The 18,244-nt window shown below is 42.7% G+C and overlaps 1 protein-coding gene across 6 annotated transcripts in view; it reads left to right on the top strand.

Moving 5' to 3' along the window:
• The first annotated feature begins 2,390 nt into the window (after positions 1-2,390).
• Positions 2,391-18,244, top strand: part of dym (dymeclin) — a 201,612-nt gene continuing 185,758 nt past the window's right edge. The window contains exons 1-5 of one of the 6 annotated variants that reach the window (XM_090191693.1): positions 2,391-2,779; positions 4,292-4,507; positions 9,835-9,887; positions 10,228-10,321; positions 15,662-15,795. In XM_090191693.1, the coding sequence (XP_090047819.1) occupies positions 4,368-4,507; positions 9,835-9,887; positions 10,228-10,321; positions 15,662-15,795 (421 nt within the window). In that variant the 5' untranslated portion in view covers positions 2,391-2,779; positions 4,292-4,367. The remainder of the gene's footprint in view (positions 2,780-4,291; positions 4,508-9,834; positions 9,888-10,227; positions 10,322-15,661; positions 15,796-18,244) is intronic. The other 5 variants (XM_090191692.1, XM_090191696.1, XM_090191694.1 and 2 more) reach the window with 5 other exon arrangements.

The raw sequence follows: 18,244 nt of genomic DNA, 5'->3' as shown, positions 1-18,244 counted from the left end.
ATTATAAGAACGTGAAATGTCAGAATAATAGTAGAGAGAATAATTTATTTCAGCTTTTATTTCTTTCATCACATTCCCAGTGGGTCAGAAGTTTACATACATTCAATTAGTATTTGGTAGCGTTGCCTTTAAATTGTTTAACTTGGGTCAAATGTTTCGAGTAGCCTTCCACAAGCTTCCCACAATAAGTTGGGTGAATTTTGGGCCATTCTTCCTGACAGAGACAGGTTTGTAGGCCTCCTTGCTCACTCACGCTTTTTCAGTTCTGCCCACAAATGTTCTAGATGATTGAGGTCAGGGCTTTGTGATGGTCATTCCAATACCTTGACTTTGTTGTCCTTAAGCCATTTTCCACAACTGTGGAAGTATGCTTGGGGTCATTGTCCATTTGGAAGACCCATTTGCAACCAAACTTTATCTTCCTGACTGATGTCTTGAGATGTTGCTTCAATATATCCACATAATTTTCCTTCCTCATGAAGCCATCTATTTTGTGAAGTGCACCAGTCCCTCCTGCAGCAAAGCACCACCACAACATGATGCTGCCAACCCCGTGCTTCACGGTCGGGATGGTGTTCTTCGGGCTTGCAAGACTCCCCCTTTTTCCTCCAAAAATAGTGATGGTCATTATGGCCAAACAGTTATCTTTGTTTCGTCAGACCAGAGGACACTTCTCCAAAAAGTACGATCTTTGTCCCTATGTGCAGTTGTACTTTTGTACCTGTTTACTATATAACCAGGGAGGCCAGTTGAGAACAAGTTCTCATTTACAACTGCGACCTGGCCAAGATAAAGCAAAGCAGTGGGACAAAAATCAAACAACAGTGTTACATATAAATGTACAGTCAATAACACATTAGAAAAAAAAGTATTCCCAGTTATGTGAAATCCATAGATTAGAGCCTAATGAATTTATTTAAATTGACTGATTTCCTGATATGAACTGTAAACATAGTTTGTGGCATTTTATATTTTTGTTCAGTATAGTATCACCATAGTACAACACAGAGGGAAAAGTTCAATGAATAAACTATTTTCTGGCGACAAACGAAAAACATAATTTGCGCCTGTAATAACACCCAATACTCAGTTTGTGTTTCCTTGCGAGGTTCTTTACATGGGTGGTGAAGTTTAACTTCTCATCCACCCAATCTCCCAGATATCTGTCTTGCTCTATAGAATGTTCTTCCAAGCTTGTAATTACAAAATGCTATGCATTATGTGAACGAGTGCTCGGGAGTGTCAACTCACAGGGGGCTTGTTTATCTTTAACCCTATGAAATAATCCACCTATCAAGAAAATGTCGATTAAAATAGTTTTTCTCAGTTACCACACCTGTGAATCAACCAGAAGTGGTTTAGGGAACTGTTCATCTTTTTTTTTCCATTCTAAAACTTTCACTACTTGACAACATTTTTAAGGATTATTCAGATTATCAACTATAGATTTGAAGTAGTGGTCTGCTTTCAGTTTTTGGGTCGTAGCCACACCCTGATTCTGATGGTGTTTAAAAGCCATCCAATCATCAGCTGAATCAGACCTTACTTTAGCGCACAAAGCATTCTGTTTCTTTACGAGTTCAGTTAGTTCTTCTGAGAACCAGGGGTTGTCTCTGCACTTCTGTATTGTTTGAAAGAGCCATGCTTGTTGCACACATCATGAAATGCTTTATGGAAGTAAGAAAAGGCTAATTCAACTGTATTCCAGGCAATAATCCCTCCAAATAACCTGAGTGTCAAACTGCTTCCAGTTTCTTTTCACGATGATATGTGGAGGTAGGTTAGGAATTTTACCATCCCTCACACAGGCAGCAGCACAGTGGTGACTTATACTGTATCATTAGCAACAAAAAAACACCAGAAGAATTAAAACAATGTGGAGTTTTGTTTAAAACAATTTTAGAGGACACTTTGCATTGAACTGTGTTCCATTGTTAAGTCTAACCAGCTCCATTGCTGTCATTATCAAGCCAAACATGACAATTCCATAACGAGTTGCCAAGAGAGCAGAAACAGACCAGCACCCAGGCTTGATCACATTGCAGCATAGAATAATTTGCTCATCTGTTATTGCTTATCTGTTATTTCTCCTGTATGGGGATAAAGTAACCCCATCAGACAACACTATCATAACCATAAGTCCTTCACAGACACACTAGGCTTGGAGTAAAAAGCACGCTCTCCATTTAAATCGTTTTTTAGTCCAGCACTTAATCTGTGTCCGGAACATGTCCCACAGAGTTTTTGATGCATCAATTGAGTCACTTGACCTCTAGCTACTAGGGCCAGCGATGGAGAAATATCCGTGACCCCTACGCTAGTTACAGTAACTAAGGTTATATTCCTTAGCCACTGCAATTTTAAAATGTTAAAAAAAAAAAAAAAAGTTTGAAGAAGATTCATGCCTTGATAAGGAACTGCCCCCATCAGAGTTTAGGGCGGAACATTCCAGAGTGAACGTTTCAGATAGAAAAATAATGTCTAGAATCGTCTCGGCTTTGACAGTTTACAGTGTTGGTTCCGTTCTAGGCATTTATATCTTCAACGTATTGACGTTACCCTTCCGCTCAACTGTCAGAGTGACGTTCTCTTCACGCAAGTCTGTGGCGACGTGGAAATATGTTGGAAGGGGACTAGAGTAAAGTCGGAGCTTTCTCAAATTCTTTATTTAGTAAACATTTGTTTATCATTGACCTTTACAGCTATAGCAACTGTTCAACCTAAGCAGAAGACTGTCAAGAACCTGGGAGAAGAACGCGAGATAGGTGCCACGAGAGCTGTGAGCTGATGCTATGTGGCTAGATAGCTAGCATAACTTAGTTGTTAGCTCACTACCCAGACATAGCTAACTAGTTAATCTATGAATTAGCTAGCTCGCGTGTTATTGTAATCTCATGCCAGTTACAAATTCAGTTTCACAACCATGTAGGAAGCGTGTCTCTAACCGCTGCATTTAGACCGTTTGATGAGCTAACGTTAGCTAGCTGCAGCTAGGGGGTGTGTAACGTTACTAACGTAAAGTAACCAACAGTCGCGTTAGTTAGCTAGCTTGCTATCTATTAAGCAAGTCCATTAACACCTTTCTGTGTTAACCAATGACGTTACTTGTCTGGTCAATATTTTATTTTTTACTGAAAATGTATCTCTACTGTAACTGTCAGACATCGATGTGCAAGGAGTGTGAAACGCAGTTTTGCGGCTGCTGCTTGTAGCTAGCTGGCTAACTAGTTAGGTTGCTATAGACTAGCTAGCAAGTCCATGGACACCTTTCTGTATTAACTAGCTAATACTTTAAAGTCTGGTCGATATTTATGATTATTTTGTAAACTTAAAATGTATAGATAACTCTCAGTCACAGATGTGGCACTATTGCTGAAGGCCATGACATGGGTGTGATCAAATGAATGTGTGTACTAAAGGTGTGTAAGCAAACCGTAAGTCGATGGGCCAAACTCATCCTGTATTGCACCAGGTATGTTGAACAATGAACATGCCACGCAATGCATCACTATGCACCAGGCAGTCAATGTTTGTCACCTTACATGCATTGTGTGACAAAGTCAGCGCTTACACTTAAATGAATTCAGCCTGTCACGTTAGGAAGGAAGCCTGATGTCATGACACCTTGCTCCCAGTGGTTCAGTATAAACAGATCCCTAACAGCGAACCTGTTTGGGACAAGAGCATATTCATCAACAGCAGGCGACAGCCGAGTTAGTATGTTCACATTCTGCCAAATGGGTCATATTTCCAAAATCAAGACAAGCTCACAAAAAGCTTCCAAACAGGGCAGAAATCCTCAAGGCATATTCTGTGAAAGATATGAGGATGCAACCAGACAGATAGATGTGCGTCATGAGCCAGATTTGGGCCCGAATGTAATTAGGTCATTAGTCAGTTAAATAAGAAAAAAATAAATTTCTCAGATGCCATGCATGTTGCTGACTACTGGTGGTGTGAGTAGAGTTGGCTAAGTTTCATAACTTTGCAATGCATAATTTAATGCAGCAAGTGGATCATTGCTGACTCCACAGCCAATGTCAAATGTAAACCGCTCTCACCAGGGAACAGGGAGATTCTTCTAAATCAGAAGTAGGCCTAAGTCTCAGGTAGAGGAGAGGATTGCTAAACGTCATAGGTACCCAGTAATTTAGAATTAGAAGTCAGGATTTTGTCATATTTCCTGTTTCATGAACCAAACCTATTTTATTCTAGCAGATTCAGATAAGTAGACCTAACGTGAGTAGCGGATGAGCGAGTAGCCTAATCTCTTCTTGGTTCTCTTCCCCAGTACAGTGCCCAGTGTGGTAGTGGGAGATGAGGCAGTGAGAAAGAGAGCCTCTCCTCAGACCCCGTGTACTCAGGAGATGGGAGCCAACACCAGCCAGGTCAGTGACCTGTGTGAGAACCAGAGCCTCAGGACCCTGATCGGAACAGAGTCCATCTCAGAGAATGATCCCTTCTGGAACCAGCTCATCTCTTTCACCTTCATCAGTCCCACTAGCAGGTAATAACATGATCATCTGAATGATTCAAGTAGCAGTACTAAACTCAGCCCAAAAATATACGTCCTCTCACTGTCAACTGTGTTTATTTTCAGCAAACTTAACATGTGTAAATATTTGTATGAACATAAGATTCAACAACTGAGACATAAACTGAACAAGTTCCACAGACATGTGACTAACATAAATGGAATAATGTGTCCCTGAACAAAGGGGGGGTCAAAATCAAAAGTAACAGTCAGTATCTGGTGTGGTCACCAGCTGCATTAAGTACTGCAGTGCATCTCCTCTTCATGGACTACACCAGATTTGTCAGTTTTTACTGTGAGATGTTACCCCACTCTTCCACCAAGGCACCTGCAAGTTCCCAGACATTTCTGGCAGGAATGGCCCTAGCCCTCACCCTCCGATCCAACAGGTCCCAGATGTGCTCAATGGGATTGAGATCCGGGCTCTTCGCTGGCCATGGCAGAACACTGACATTCCTATCTTGCAGGAAATCGCGCACAGAACGATTAGTATGGCTGGTGGCATTGTCATGCTGGAGGGTAACGTCAGGATGAGCCTGCAGGAAGGGTACCACATGAGGGAGGAGGATGTCTTCCCTGTAACGCACAGCGTTAAGATTGCCTGCAATGACAATGAGCTCAGTCCGATGATGCTGTGACACACCGCCCCAGACCATGACGGACCCTCCACCTCCAAATCGATCCTGCTCCAGAGTACAGGCCTCGGTGTAACGCTCATTCCTTCTACGATAAACGTGAATCCGACCATCACCACTGGTGAGATAAAACCGCTACTCGTCAGTGAAGAGCACTTTTTGTTCCACTGTCTGTTCCAGCGACAGTGGGTTTGTACCCATAGGCGACGTTGTTACTGGTGTACCTGTCCCGCAGGTGTGATGATTGGCTGTACCGATCCTGTGCAGGTGTTGTCACACGTGGTCTGCCACTGCAAGGACGATCAGCTGTCCATCCTGTCTCCCTGTAGCGCTGTCTTAGGCGTCTCACAGTACGGATATTGCAATTTATTGCCCTGGCCACATCTGCAGTCCTCATGCCTCCTTGCAGCATGCCTAAGGCACGTTCACGCTGATGAGCAGGGACCCTGGGCCTCTTTCTTTTGGTGTTTTTCAGAGTCAGTAGAAATGCCTCTTTAGTGTCCTAAGTTTTCATAACTGTGACCTTAATCGCCTACCGTCTGTAAGCTGTTAGTGTCTTAACGACTGTTTCACATGTGCATGTTCATTAATTGTTTATGGTCATTGAACAAGCATGGGGAAACAGTGTTTAAACCCTTTACAATAAAGATCTATGAAGTTATTTGGATTTTTAGGAATTATCTTTGAAAGACAGAGTCCTGAAAATGGGATGTTTATTTTTTTTGCTGAGTTTAGCATGGTCCCAGATTAGTTTGTGCTGTACAACCAACTCCGATGGTCATTGATATGCCACAGACTACCCTGTTCATCCCCTCTAACAGGGAAGAACATGTTAAAGTAGCAGACAACTAGTTGGTTGTGCTCAGGGGTGAAAGTAGATTTTATTTAGTACCAGTACACGACACCCAAGGACGTGCATATGTTTTTCATAGCCTAGATGTAATCACAGAATTCCATGTAGAACTCCTAATCATTTCATATGACCTCTGTGGGCCTAGTAAAGATTTGTCATATCACTTTCAACATGTACACTGAACCCAAAAATATTAACGCACTTAGTGTTGGTCCCATGTTTCATGAGCTGAAATAAAAGATCCCAGAAATGTTCCGTATGCTCAGTAAGCTTATTTCTCTCAACTTTTCTTAACACATTTTGTTTACATCCCTGTTAGTGAACGTTTCTCCTTTGCAAAAGATCATCCATCAACCTAACACGTGCGGCATATTTGCCAAGTGTGTCATATAAGCAGCAGGATCATTACACAGGTGCACCTTGTGCTGGGGACAATGCAATTGGCATACTGACTGTAGGAATGTCCACTAGAGCTGTTGCCAGAGAATTTAATATTAATTTCTCTACCATAAGCCACCTCCAACGTTGTTTTAGAGAATTTAGCGGTACGTCCAACCGGCCTCACAACCACAGACCACGTGTATGGCATCGTGTGGGCGAGCAATTTCCTGATGTCAACGTTTGTGAACAGAGTGCCCCATGGTGGGGTTATGGTATGGCCATTCATCCGCCACCATCACCTCATGTTTCAGCATGATAAAGCACGTCCCCATGTTGCAAGGATCTGGACACAATTTCTGGAAGCTGAAAATGTCCCTGTTCTTCCATGGCCTGCGTACTCACCAGACATGTCACCCCTTTGATCACGTTTGGGATGCTCTGGATTGACGAGTACGACAGTATGTTCCAGTTCCCGCCAATATCGAGAAACTTCGCACAGCCATTGAAGAGGACTGGGACAACATTCCACAGTCCACAATCAACAGCCTGATCAACTCTATGGGAAGGAGATGCATTGTGCAGTATGAGGCAAATGGTGGTCACACCAGATACTCACTGGTTTTCTGATACCTTTTCAGAGTATTCAGACCTCTTCACTTTTTCCACATTTTGTTTGGTTACAGCCTTATTCTAAAATGGATTAAATTAAAATGTTTCCTCATCGATCTCCACACAATACCACATAATGACAAAGCGAAAACAGAAATACCTTATTTATATAAGTATCACACGCTTTGCTATGAGACTTGAAATTGAGCTCATGTGTATCCTGTTTCCATTTATTATCCTTGATGTTTCTGCAACTTGATTGGAATCCACCTGTGGTAAATTCACTTGATTGTACATGATTTGGAAAGGCACTCACCTGTCTATATAAGGACTTGTCAGTAGAGCTCCGAGATAGGATTGTGTCAAGGCACACATTTCTGCAGCATTGAAGGTCCCCAAAACAGTGGCCTCGATCATTCTTAAATGCAACAACTTTAGAACCACCAATATTCTTCCTAGAGCTGGCCGCCCGGCCAAACTGAGCAATCGTAGGAGAAGAGCCTTGGTCAGGGAGGTAAGCAAGAACTAAATCGTCACTCTGACACAGCTCCAGAGTTCCTCTGTGCAGATGGGAGAACCTTCCAGAAGGACAACCATCTCTGGAGCACTCCACCAATCAGGTAGAGTTTTATGGTAGAGTGGCCAGATGGAAGCCACTTCTCAGTAAAAGGCATATGACAGCCTACTTGGAGTTCGCCAAAAGGCACCTAAAGACTCTCAGACCTTGAGAAACAAGATTCTCTGGTCTGATGAAACCCAAGATTGAACTCTTTGGCCTGAATGCAAAGCGTCACATCTGGAGGAAACCAGGCACCGCTCATCACCTGGCCAATACCATCCATACGGTGAAGCATGTTGGTGGCAGCATCATGCTGTGGGGATGTTTTTCAGCAGCAGGGACTGTGAGACTAGTCAAGATCGAAGGAAAGACCTGCCCCAGAGCACCTTCCAACAGGACAACAACCCAAAGCACACAGCCAAGACAACACAGGAGTGCTATAATGCCAACTCCTTATCACTCAATGAAACAATGACACAAACAGAACCAGTCTAGACAACCACAACAATTACAATTCAATTGGTTTAAACAAACAGGCTAAAGGAATCCATGCAATGGGTACTAGGTTACTTTAGTAGCCCAGTCCCAGATCTGTTTGCTTTATAGCCAACTCCTTGCAGCAATGACCATGGAGGTTGGCAAGATGGCACAAACAGATCTGGGACCAGGCTAATCAAATAGACCAGGTTAGATGATGTATTCTCTTAATCCTATTTGTTTAATCACATTGAAAGGGGAATTTTTTTGAAATACAGGTGGTGTTGTCACACAGAATTACACGTTTCTCCTGAAACAGGACATGTGTTTTAGTAGATCAAACAAAATGTTTGTAATGTTTACCATGGCTTCACTGCACCCTAACCTCTTTCCCAGTTACGTTGTTAACTGTCTAACACACACACACACACACACACACACTGTGTTTTTGAACTCTGGTTCGAACGCATTTTTTTCCCTCTGTTACCTTGACGATAAGTTATTCCTGGCCCGTCAACATCAGCTAAGGTGCAGCAACAGAGGGTAGGTTTTAGTTAACTTCTTCCCAAGTCACACAGCTTTTATGTTACTATTTGCAGACCTCAGCTGACTTGCTGTAATGATCTAACTGACTTTATGATCTGGTGTGACGGGTAGTATAGTTGACCTTAAAGACACAACCCAGATATTTTAGAACTTTTCCTGTTGGAAAAACAATATCCCACGTATAAATAGGCTTTTTGTTGTTGTACTTTTATTTTTTTTCTCCACAATTTCGCAGTGGTGGAAAAAGTACCCGATTTGTCATACTTGAGTAAAAGTAAAGATACCTTAATAGACAATGACTCAAGTAAAAGTGAAAGTCACCCAGTAAAATCCAGCTTGAGAAAGTCTTAAGTATTTGGTTTTAAATATACTAAGTATCAAAAGTAAATGTAATTGCTAAAATATACTTAATTATCAAAAGTAAAAGTATAAATACTTTCAAATTCCTTGTGACGCAAAGCCTCACTGCTTCTTGACACACTGCTCGCTTAACCCGAAAGCCAGCCAACACCAATGTGTTGGAGGAAGCACCGTCTAGCTGGTGACCGACGTCAGCTTTCAGGCGCCCGGCCCGCCACAAGGAATCGCTAGAGCGAGATGGGACAAGGAAATCCCCGCCGGCCAAACCCTCCCCTAACCCGTACGACGCTGGGCCAATTGTGTGCCGCCTCATGGGTCTCCTGGTCACGGCGGCTGTGACACTGCCTGGGATCGAACTCTGGTCTGTAGTGACACCTCAAGCACTGCAATGCATTGCCATAGACTGCTGAGCCACTCGGGAGGCCTGTAATGTACTCACTTATCGGTTGAAAAAGAATCTGTATTAGAAATATCTAATACTCTAATTATATTTCCATGAATGAGTGTTGTGACTATACACACTGCTTGACAGTAGAGGGCACAATAGACTATCAGTGATGGTAAAATGGATGAACTTGAGTTTGTTAGCTGACACTGATTTAGTCAGTTCACAAGTGGAAGGATTGCAGTTTAATGGTCCCTGGTAAAGGAAGGACCATAGCTCTCTTATGTGAACTCTTGAGATACAGTGCTTGCCAATATCAGATCAAGAGCTGCTGTAATGGAGTTGATCTTGCTTCTACATCTGCATTGCTTACGCTTTGGCTTGGTTCTGTATAGGCACTTTGTGACGTCTGCTGATGTAAAAAGGGTTAAATGTCTTTACTCTCTTCTGTCTCTGTGTCTCTCTCTCACTCTCTCTTCTTTCTCCCCCCCACAGTGGGGACTCCAAGCTGTTGGAAGAGGCTGTCATTCCCCTCGCCAAGATCCTGAGTAGGTCTCATGTTTGTGTATTAAGCTTGTCTGTCCTGTCCTTTTCTACTTATTTGGGCTTTGTTGATTGGGTCAGCGGCCACCGTTTACACCAAAACAAGCTTGTACATTTACTAATTTCAAACTACAAACTTCATTGAGTGCTACATTTAATCTTCTGATATTTACATACTTTTATTTGACATTTTTACCTGTAGTAAACATGTAGAAAGCATGTTATCATCAGTAATTATATTATCTTTGTTTCATAAACAAGACGGTATAGATTATTAATGTGCTATGTGTCAGAATCGCCAAGCAGTCTTTTTAAATACTATGTACTTCCTGTCTCTCTCTACAGTTGAGAACAATCCCAGAACAGGGAATTTTGGAGCCCTGGTGAGAATATTCCTGGGAAGAACCAAAGAGCTGAAAATATCCACAGAATGCCAAGAGTAAGTATCATGTGAAAACGAACTGTAAAGGGGACAGAATCATCAAAATGAATAGTTAAGTCATAAATACGCCCTGTGTTATACTCTCAATGTTGAAGGCAATGACTGGGTTGAAGTAGTGATGCTGCAACCATTGACATTTCTCATTGGAATCTAGAGGTAGGCCTATAGTTGTGGGACAGTGACATGGATAATTCAATAATAAATACGTCCTGTGCTGTACACCATGGAGTGATGATGCAGAACCCCAGTTTGTTGAACCCTGTATTAGCAGAGGAGTCAGATAGATAGTACCAGTCAAGAGTTTGGACACACCTACTCAGTCAAGGGTTGTTCTTTATTTTTACTATTTTCTTGATTTATAATAATGAAGATATCAAAACTATGAAATAACACATATGGAATCATGTAGTAACCAAAAATGTGTTAAACAAATCAAAATATATTTTATATTTGAGATTCTTCAAAGTAGCCACCCTTTGCCTTGATGACAGCGTTGCACACTCTTGGCTTTTTCTCAACCAGCTTCATGAGGTGGAATGCATTTCAATTAACAGGTGTGCCTTGTTAAAAGTTAAATTGTAGTATTTCTTTCCTTAAAAAACCTCTGGGATAGGGGGCAGCATTTTCACTTTTGGATAAATAGCGTGCCCAATTTCAACTTCCTGCTACTCATGCCAAGAATATAAGATATGCATATTATTAGTAGATTTGGATAGAAAACACTCTGAAGTTTCTAAAACTGTTTGAATCATGTCTGTGAGTATAACAGAACTTATGTAGCAGGCAAAACCCCGAAGACTAACCATTCAGAAAATGTTTTGAGGTCACTGTCTATTCAATACATTTTCATTGGGGAACTGGATTTCTAAGGCACTTGTTTGAAGTTCCTACCGCTTCCACTGGATGTCACCAGTCTTTGGAAAATGGTTGAGGTTATTCCTTTGTGAAATGAAGAAGTACGGCCATCTTGAAACAGTAACACTATTGAGAGTTGGGCAAGACTAGAAAAGTAGCGTCAGTTTGTTGTCCTGTATTGAAAACAGATAGACCCGTCTTGAATTTGATCTATTATTACCGTTTAAAAATACCTAAAGTTGTATTACAAAAGTAGTTAGAAATGTTTTGGCAAAGTTTACAGGTAACTTTTGAGATATTTTGTAGTGACGTTGCGCAATTTGGAAGCTGTTTTTTTCTGGATCAAACTCGCCAAATAAATGGACATTTTGGATATATATGGACGGAATTAATTGAACAAAAAAACCATTTGTGATGTTTATGGGACATATTGGAGTGCCAACAAAAGAAGCTCATCAAAGGTAAGGCATGATTTATATTTTATTTCTGCGTTTTGTGTAGCGCCTGCAGGGTTGAAATATTATTTCTCTCTTTGTTTACTGTTGTGCTATCATCAGATAATAGCTTCATATGCTTTCGCCGAAAAGCCTTTTTGAAATCTGACATGTTGGCTGGATTCACAACGAGTGTAGCTTTAATTTGGTATCTTACATGTGTGATGTAATGAAAGTTTGAATTTTATAGCATTTTATTTGAATCTGGCGCTCTGCATTTTCCCTGGCAATTGGCCAAGTGGGACATTAGCATCCCGCCTATCCCAGAGAGGTTAATGTGTTTGAGTTGTGTTGTGACAAGGTAGGGTTGGGATACAGAAGATGGCTCTACTTGGAAAAAAGACCAAGTCCATATTATGTCATGAACAGCTCGAATGAGCAAAGAGAAACTACATTCCTTTAACACCTGAAGGTCAGTCAATGCAGAAAATGTCAGGAACTTTGAAAGAAGTTGCAAAAACCATCAAGCTCTATAATGAAACTGTCTCATGAGTCACCTCAGCCCAAATAAATCCTTCAGAGTTCAAGTAACAGACACATCTCAGCATTAACTGTTCAATTGAGACTGTGTGAATCAGTCCCTTCATGGTACTTCCGGCGCCGACAGAGATGGCCGCCTCGCTTCGTGTTCCTAGGAAACTATGCAGTATTTTTTGTTTTTTTACACGTTATTTCTTACATTGGTACCCCATGTAATCTTAGGTTTCATTACATACAGTCGGGAGGAACTACTGAATATAAGAGCAACGTCAACTCACCATCATTACGACCAGGAATATGACTTTCCCGAAGCGGATCCTGTGTTCTGCCTTCCACCCGGGACAATGGATCGGATCCCAGCTGGCGACCCAAAACAACGACGTCGTAAAAGAGGCAAACGAGGCGGTCTTCTGGTCAGGGTCCGGATACGGGCACATCGCGCACCACTCCCTAGCATACTACTCGCCAATGTCCAGTCTCTTGACAACAAGGTTGATGAAATCCGAACAAGGGTAGCATTCCAGAGAGACATCAGAGACTGTAACGTTCTTTGCTTCACGGAAACATGGCTCACTCGAGACGCTAACGGAGTCGGTGCAGCTAGCTGGTTTCTTTACGCATCGCGCCGACAGAAACAACCATCTTTCTGGTAAGAAGAAGGGCGGGGGTGTATGCCTTATGATTAACGAGACGTGGTGTGATCATAACAACATACAGGAGCTCAAGTCCTTCTGTTCACCTGACTTAGAATTCCTCACAATCAAATGTCGACCGCATTATCTACAAAGGGAATTCTCTTCGATTATAATCACAGCCATATATATTCCCCCCCCAAGCAGACACATCGATGGTCCTGAACGAACTTTATTTGACTCTTTGCAAACTGGAAGCCACATATCCCGAGGCTGCATTCATTGTAGCTGGGGATTTTAACGAGGCTAATCTGAAAACAAGACTCCCTAAATTGTATCAGCATATCAATTGCGCAGCCAGGGCTGGTAAAACCCTGGATCATTGTTATTCTAACTTCCGCGACGCATATAAGGCCCTCCCCCGCCCTCCTTTCGGAAAAGCTGACCACGACTCCATTTTGTTCTTCCCAGCCTACAGACGGAGACTAAAACAGGAAGCTCCCGCGCTCAGGTCTGTTCAACGCTGGTCCAACTAATCTGATTCCACGCCTCAAGACTGCTTCGATCACGTGGATTGGGATATGTTCCGCATTGCGTCCAACAACAACATTGACTAATACGCTGATTCGGTGAGCGAGTTCATTAGAAAGTGCATTGACGATGTCGTACCCATAGCAACGATTAAAACATTCCCAAACTAGAAACCGTGGATTGATGGCAGCATTCGCGTGAAACTGAAAGCGCGAACCACTGCTTTTAACCAGGGCAAGGTGACCGGAAACATGACCGAATACAAACAGTGTAGCTATTCCCTCCGCAAGGCAATCAAACAAGCTAAGCGTCAGTATAGAGACAAAGTAGCCTAATGATGACGTGCTTCACCGACAGTGACAGCTCTCTGGAGTTCATATTGAGGGTTAACAGCAACACATTTCAAATGCAAATGCCACACTTGAAATCAACTCGAACTTTTCATTTGCTTACTTGTAAATTAACTGAGGGAATAACACACGCCTTGCCATGGAACAGCTGAGCAGCCAGTTGTCCAATTACTTTTGGTCCCTTTAAAAGGGGGGAACCACGTATAAAAAGTGCTGTAATTTCTACACTGTTCACCCGATTTGGATGTAAATGCCCTTAAATAAAAGCTGAAAGTCTGCACTTTCAGCTCGTATTCATATTTAATTCATATTTACTTTCAAATCCAATATGCTGTGGTAGACAGCTAAAATAGTAATTACTTAGTCAATGTCCAAATATTTATGGACCTGACTGTATGTGGGAACTCCTTCAAGACTGTTGGAAAAGCATTCCTGGTGAAACTGGTTGAGAGAATGCCAAGAGTGTGCAAAGCTGTCATCAAGGCAAAGGGTGGCTACTTTGAAGAATCTCAAATCTAAAATATATTTTGATTTAACATTTTTTTGATTACTACATGATTCCATATGTGTTATTTAATTATTTTGATGTCTTCACTATTATTATACAATGTAGAAAATAGTAAAAATAAAGTAAAACCCTTGAATGAGTAGGTGTGTCAACTTTTCACTGGTACTATTAAAAAAAACTATTTCCCAAGGCAGACTAGCCTCTAGCAAGACAAGAGAGCCACACACACACACACACACACACACACACACACTGCTGCTGTCACCGGACCCGCTGTAGATCTGCAGGATCCAGTCAGTCTCAGTAATTAGTGGAGTCAGGGCACCTCAACGTTTGCCAGCTAGATCTGACAAAGATGTGTGCGGTGGAAAGGTGTCTGTGAACCCTGCTTCCCATGAAACACCGGGGTTTACGTTCACATAGAAGCTCACCACAGTTACAAGGGAAGCTGTTATGATGGGCATATTCCTTGAATCTGTGTTAATAGGAGTGTTGGTGTGCATGGTTGTAAGCAATAGAGCTACGTTGGTTGAATGTGTGTGTTGGTGTGCGTTTATGAACTCATCATTGCCCGTTATCATAGTTACAAGCAATGCTATTACTTTATTCATGTTTTGGCTTTAATGTGAGTGTTGTTTGAGTGTGTGTTTATGTTAGTGTTGATTGGTGTGTGTGTGTGTGTGTTTATGTTAGTGTTGGTGTGCGTTCATGAACTGGGGGTCCATATGTATGATCATACATGAGGTCAGAGGTTCATCCTTCCTGTCTGTGAGCGTAGTCCAGGCTACTGCACGTCTCTATAGCGGATGTGTCACGAGTCACAACAACTGTTGTTACCCAGCAGGACCCAGTGTCTGTGGTTGTGAGAGAGACTGCTCTCGACTGTGGTAAGTCAAGGCTGCTGCGTGTCGTGTCTCTAGTGAGCGGTTGAGACACACACACACACTGCTGTCACTGGACCCGCTGTAGGTCTGCAGGATCCAGTCAGTCTCGGACAAGCGGACGGGTCACAGGATATAAGGATAAAAGTATCTCGTTGCCACAGGGTCCCTCTGCTTGTTGCCCTGACATCTTTTTGCCACCTGTTATTATGACAGGGTTGTTTTCTACCCCATTCAGTGACTTCAGTTCCCCTCAAAACCCTACTCTGGGATATCCAACCAAATCACTTTACATCAACATTGACCATATTGGAGAGTGGAATAACTAGTTTTCATGGTTATTCCTTCCTGGTCTTGTCTTTATGCGTAGTGGGATAAATCAAATGTTATTGGTCACATACAACATATTTAGCAGATGTTATTGGTCACATACAACATATTTAGCAGATGTTATTGGTCACCTACAACATATTTAGCAGACATTGCGTGTGTAGCAGAATGCTTGTGTTCCTAGCTCCAACAGTGCTAGTCTATGTATGACAGATTTGTCTTGTCTTCATAAAGTCTCAAATGACAAAGTAAATGTTATTCTGTTCTCCTCTCCAGTCAGCTGTTTATCTGGCAGGCCCACAATGCCCTGTTTATGATCCGCTGCCTGCTCAAAGTCTTCATCAGTGAGATGACAGAAGAGGAGCTGCACCAACAGTTCTCCTACCAGGAGAGGGCGCCAGGCTCCTGCGGTGAGAAATCCTTCCATCCCTAGCTCCAGATCTGTATCCCTCCATCCCTAGCTCCAGACCTGTATCCCTCCATCCCTAGCTCCAGACCTCCATCCCTAGCTCCAGACCTGTATCCCTCCATCCCTAGCTCCAGACCTGTATCCCTCCATCCCTAGCTCCAGACCTGTATCCCTCCATCCCTAGCTCCAGACCTGTATCTCTCCATCCCTAGCTCCAGACCTGTATCCCTCCATCCCTAGCTCCAGACCTGTATCCCTCCATCCCTAGCTCCAGACCTGTATCTCTCCATCCCTAGCTCCAGACCTGTATCTCTCCATCCCTAGCTCCAGACCTGTATCCCTAGCTCCAGACCTGTATCCCTAGCTCCAGACCTGTATCCCTAGCTCCAGACCTGTATCCCTAGCTCCAGACCTGTATCCCTAGCTCCAGACCTGTATCCCTAGCTCCAGACCTGTATCCCTATCCCCAGACCTGTATCCCTCCATCCACCCCTCCGCGCCGCGCCACGCACATGCATACATACATCCATTTCCTATACTGAAGCACAGCCAGGACAGTGTGTCCTTGCAGATGGGAGGGAGGAGAGAATGGTGGAAATTGGGAGATGATTTTCTTTACAGTTAAACCAGCGAAGAAGAGATTAAACATCTTAATTAAATGATGCTGTAATGTTATGATTCACTCTGAGGCAAATAGTGAATTGCATATAACTCATAGAGAGACTGACAATGTCCTAAACAGTCTGAAGGTACCACATAGTGACTTGCGGTTAGTAGTGACTCATAACCTGCAATCCCCATGGTTATATCTGCGGGGCGACCCGGATTTAGGGTCATGAAGGGCAGCTGGGATTTAGGGTCACGAAGGGCGGCTGGGATTTAGGGTCACGAAGGGCAGCTGGGATTTAGGGTCACGAAGGGCGGCTGGGATTTAGGGTCGCGAAGGGCGGCTGGGATTTAGGGTCACTAAGGGCGGCTGGGATTTAGGGTCGCGAAGGGCGGCTGGGATTTAGGGTCGCGAAGGGCGGCTGGGATTTAGGGTCGCGAAGGGCGGCTGGGATTTAGGGTCGCGAAGGGCGGCTGGGATTTAGGGTCGCGAAGGGCGGCTGGGATTTAGGGTCGCGAAGGGCGGCGGGGTTGAATAATTATAAAATGGTACCTTAAAAAATCCATAAACGTGCCATTGTTGTGCAATTTATATCTATATTCTACATTTAGCCTAAAATAATCAAATAAAAACGTATCTAGCATTAGTGCGTAAGCCTAAACCTTAGGGCGTAACTGTACACCCCCCTGAATATCCTACACGCTAATCACTGAATATCCTACACGCTAATCACCAAATAGCCAAATAGCCTACACGCTAATCACCAAATGCTTTTGGGAATGAGCAGAAAAAGTTAATGTCGATCCACGAAGGCAAAAAGTACGATGTCGGAGTTTACTTCAATAAGAGAAAAGCTGTGAAATGTAGAGTTGAAGATAAAGAGAAGGGAGGACCAGAAAGTAATGTTTGGGAAGTATTTGGTGAAGTGGTACAAGAGGATGATAACAGTGTTGTGTGGTGATTGTGAGGCGCTGTACAAATTCAACAGTCACAAGATCGGACTTCAAATAGGCCAATGACAGGTCAAGGGAACTGTAGCCTGCTGTTCAGATGGGTAAAATGGAAACTGAAATCTGGACTCTGACTGTAGGTCTATAACCTCTCACCTAGCCTTAACATTAACTCCTGCAGAATTAAACATTTATTGCTGTAAAATGATACACCAAATGTAGGCTACATTTTGACTGGGGAACAGGAGTGGAGAAATATGATTTATTTATTTCAGCATCTTGAGAGAATGTGAATGGTCAGTTAGATACCGTCTGTAGAGGTGCGATATTTATCAGCATCATAAACACTGATAGTACGTCAACCACATTAAATATGCATCCAAGCTGAACTGAAATCTAATCAGAAACCTGTTGGCTCGTATTACACAGCTTTCTATTTCCTTACAACCCGTCAAACTGTTATTGTTATAGCATTTTCTCCCCGCCCCCTAATTTAATGACGTCAACTAGATTGAAGCTTTTTCATTCCATGGATTTTAGGATATTCTGGTGAACGAGGGTTCATTTAGTCTTCTAGGGCAACATCATGACAGAAGAGAAGCTACATGTATCTAATTATATTCCAATAGCCTACCTAAAATCTCTGAAAATAATCTAGATCAGACAAAATAAATCCTGCACACCCTGTCGTCAAATAGTTCTGCCGTCTCTGACTGTATCCTACAGCGCATTTTCTATATTAGCGGGTTAGGGTCGGGTGTAGGCCTCAGATTTTCACTCTGGGCGGATGCGTTATTAGCGGTTATTATGGCCACTTTATAATGGCCATTATGGCCGTTAGTGGTTATTATGGCCACTTTATTATGGCCATAATAACCGTTATTATGGCCACG

This window comes from Oncorhynchus mykiss, chromosome 12 (assembly GCF_057628025.1).
Source record: "Oncorhynchus mykiss isolate SJ-2025 chromosome 12, ASM5762802v1, whole genome shotgun sequence".
NCBI classification, from domain to species: Eukaryota; Metazoa; Chordata; class Actinopteri; order Salmoniformes; family Salmonidae; genus Oncorhynchus; species Oncorhynchus mykiss.
The sequence above is the reverse complement of the archived record's forward strand: the minus strand, read 5'-3'. Positions and strand labels throughout refer to the sequence as shown.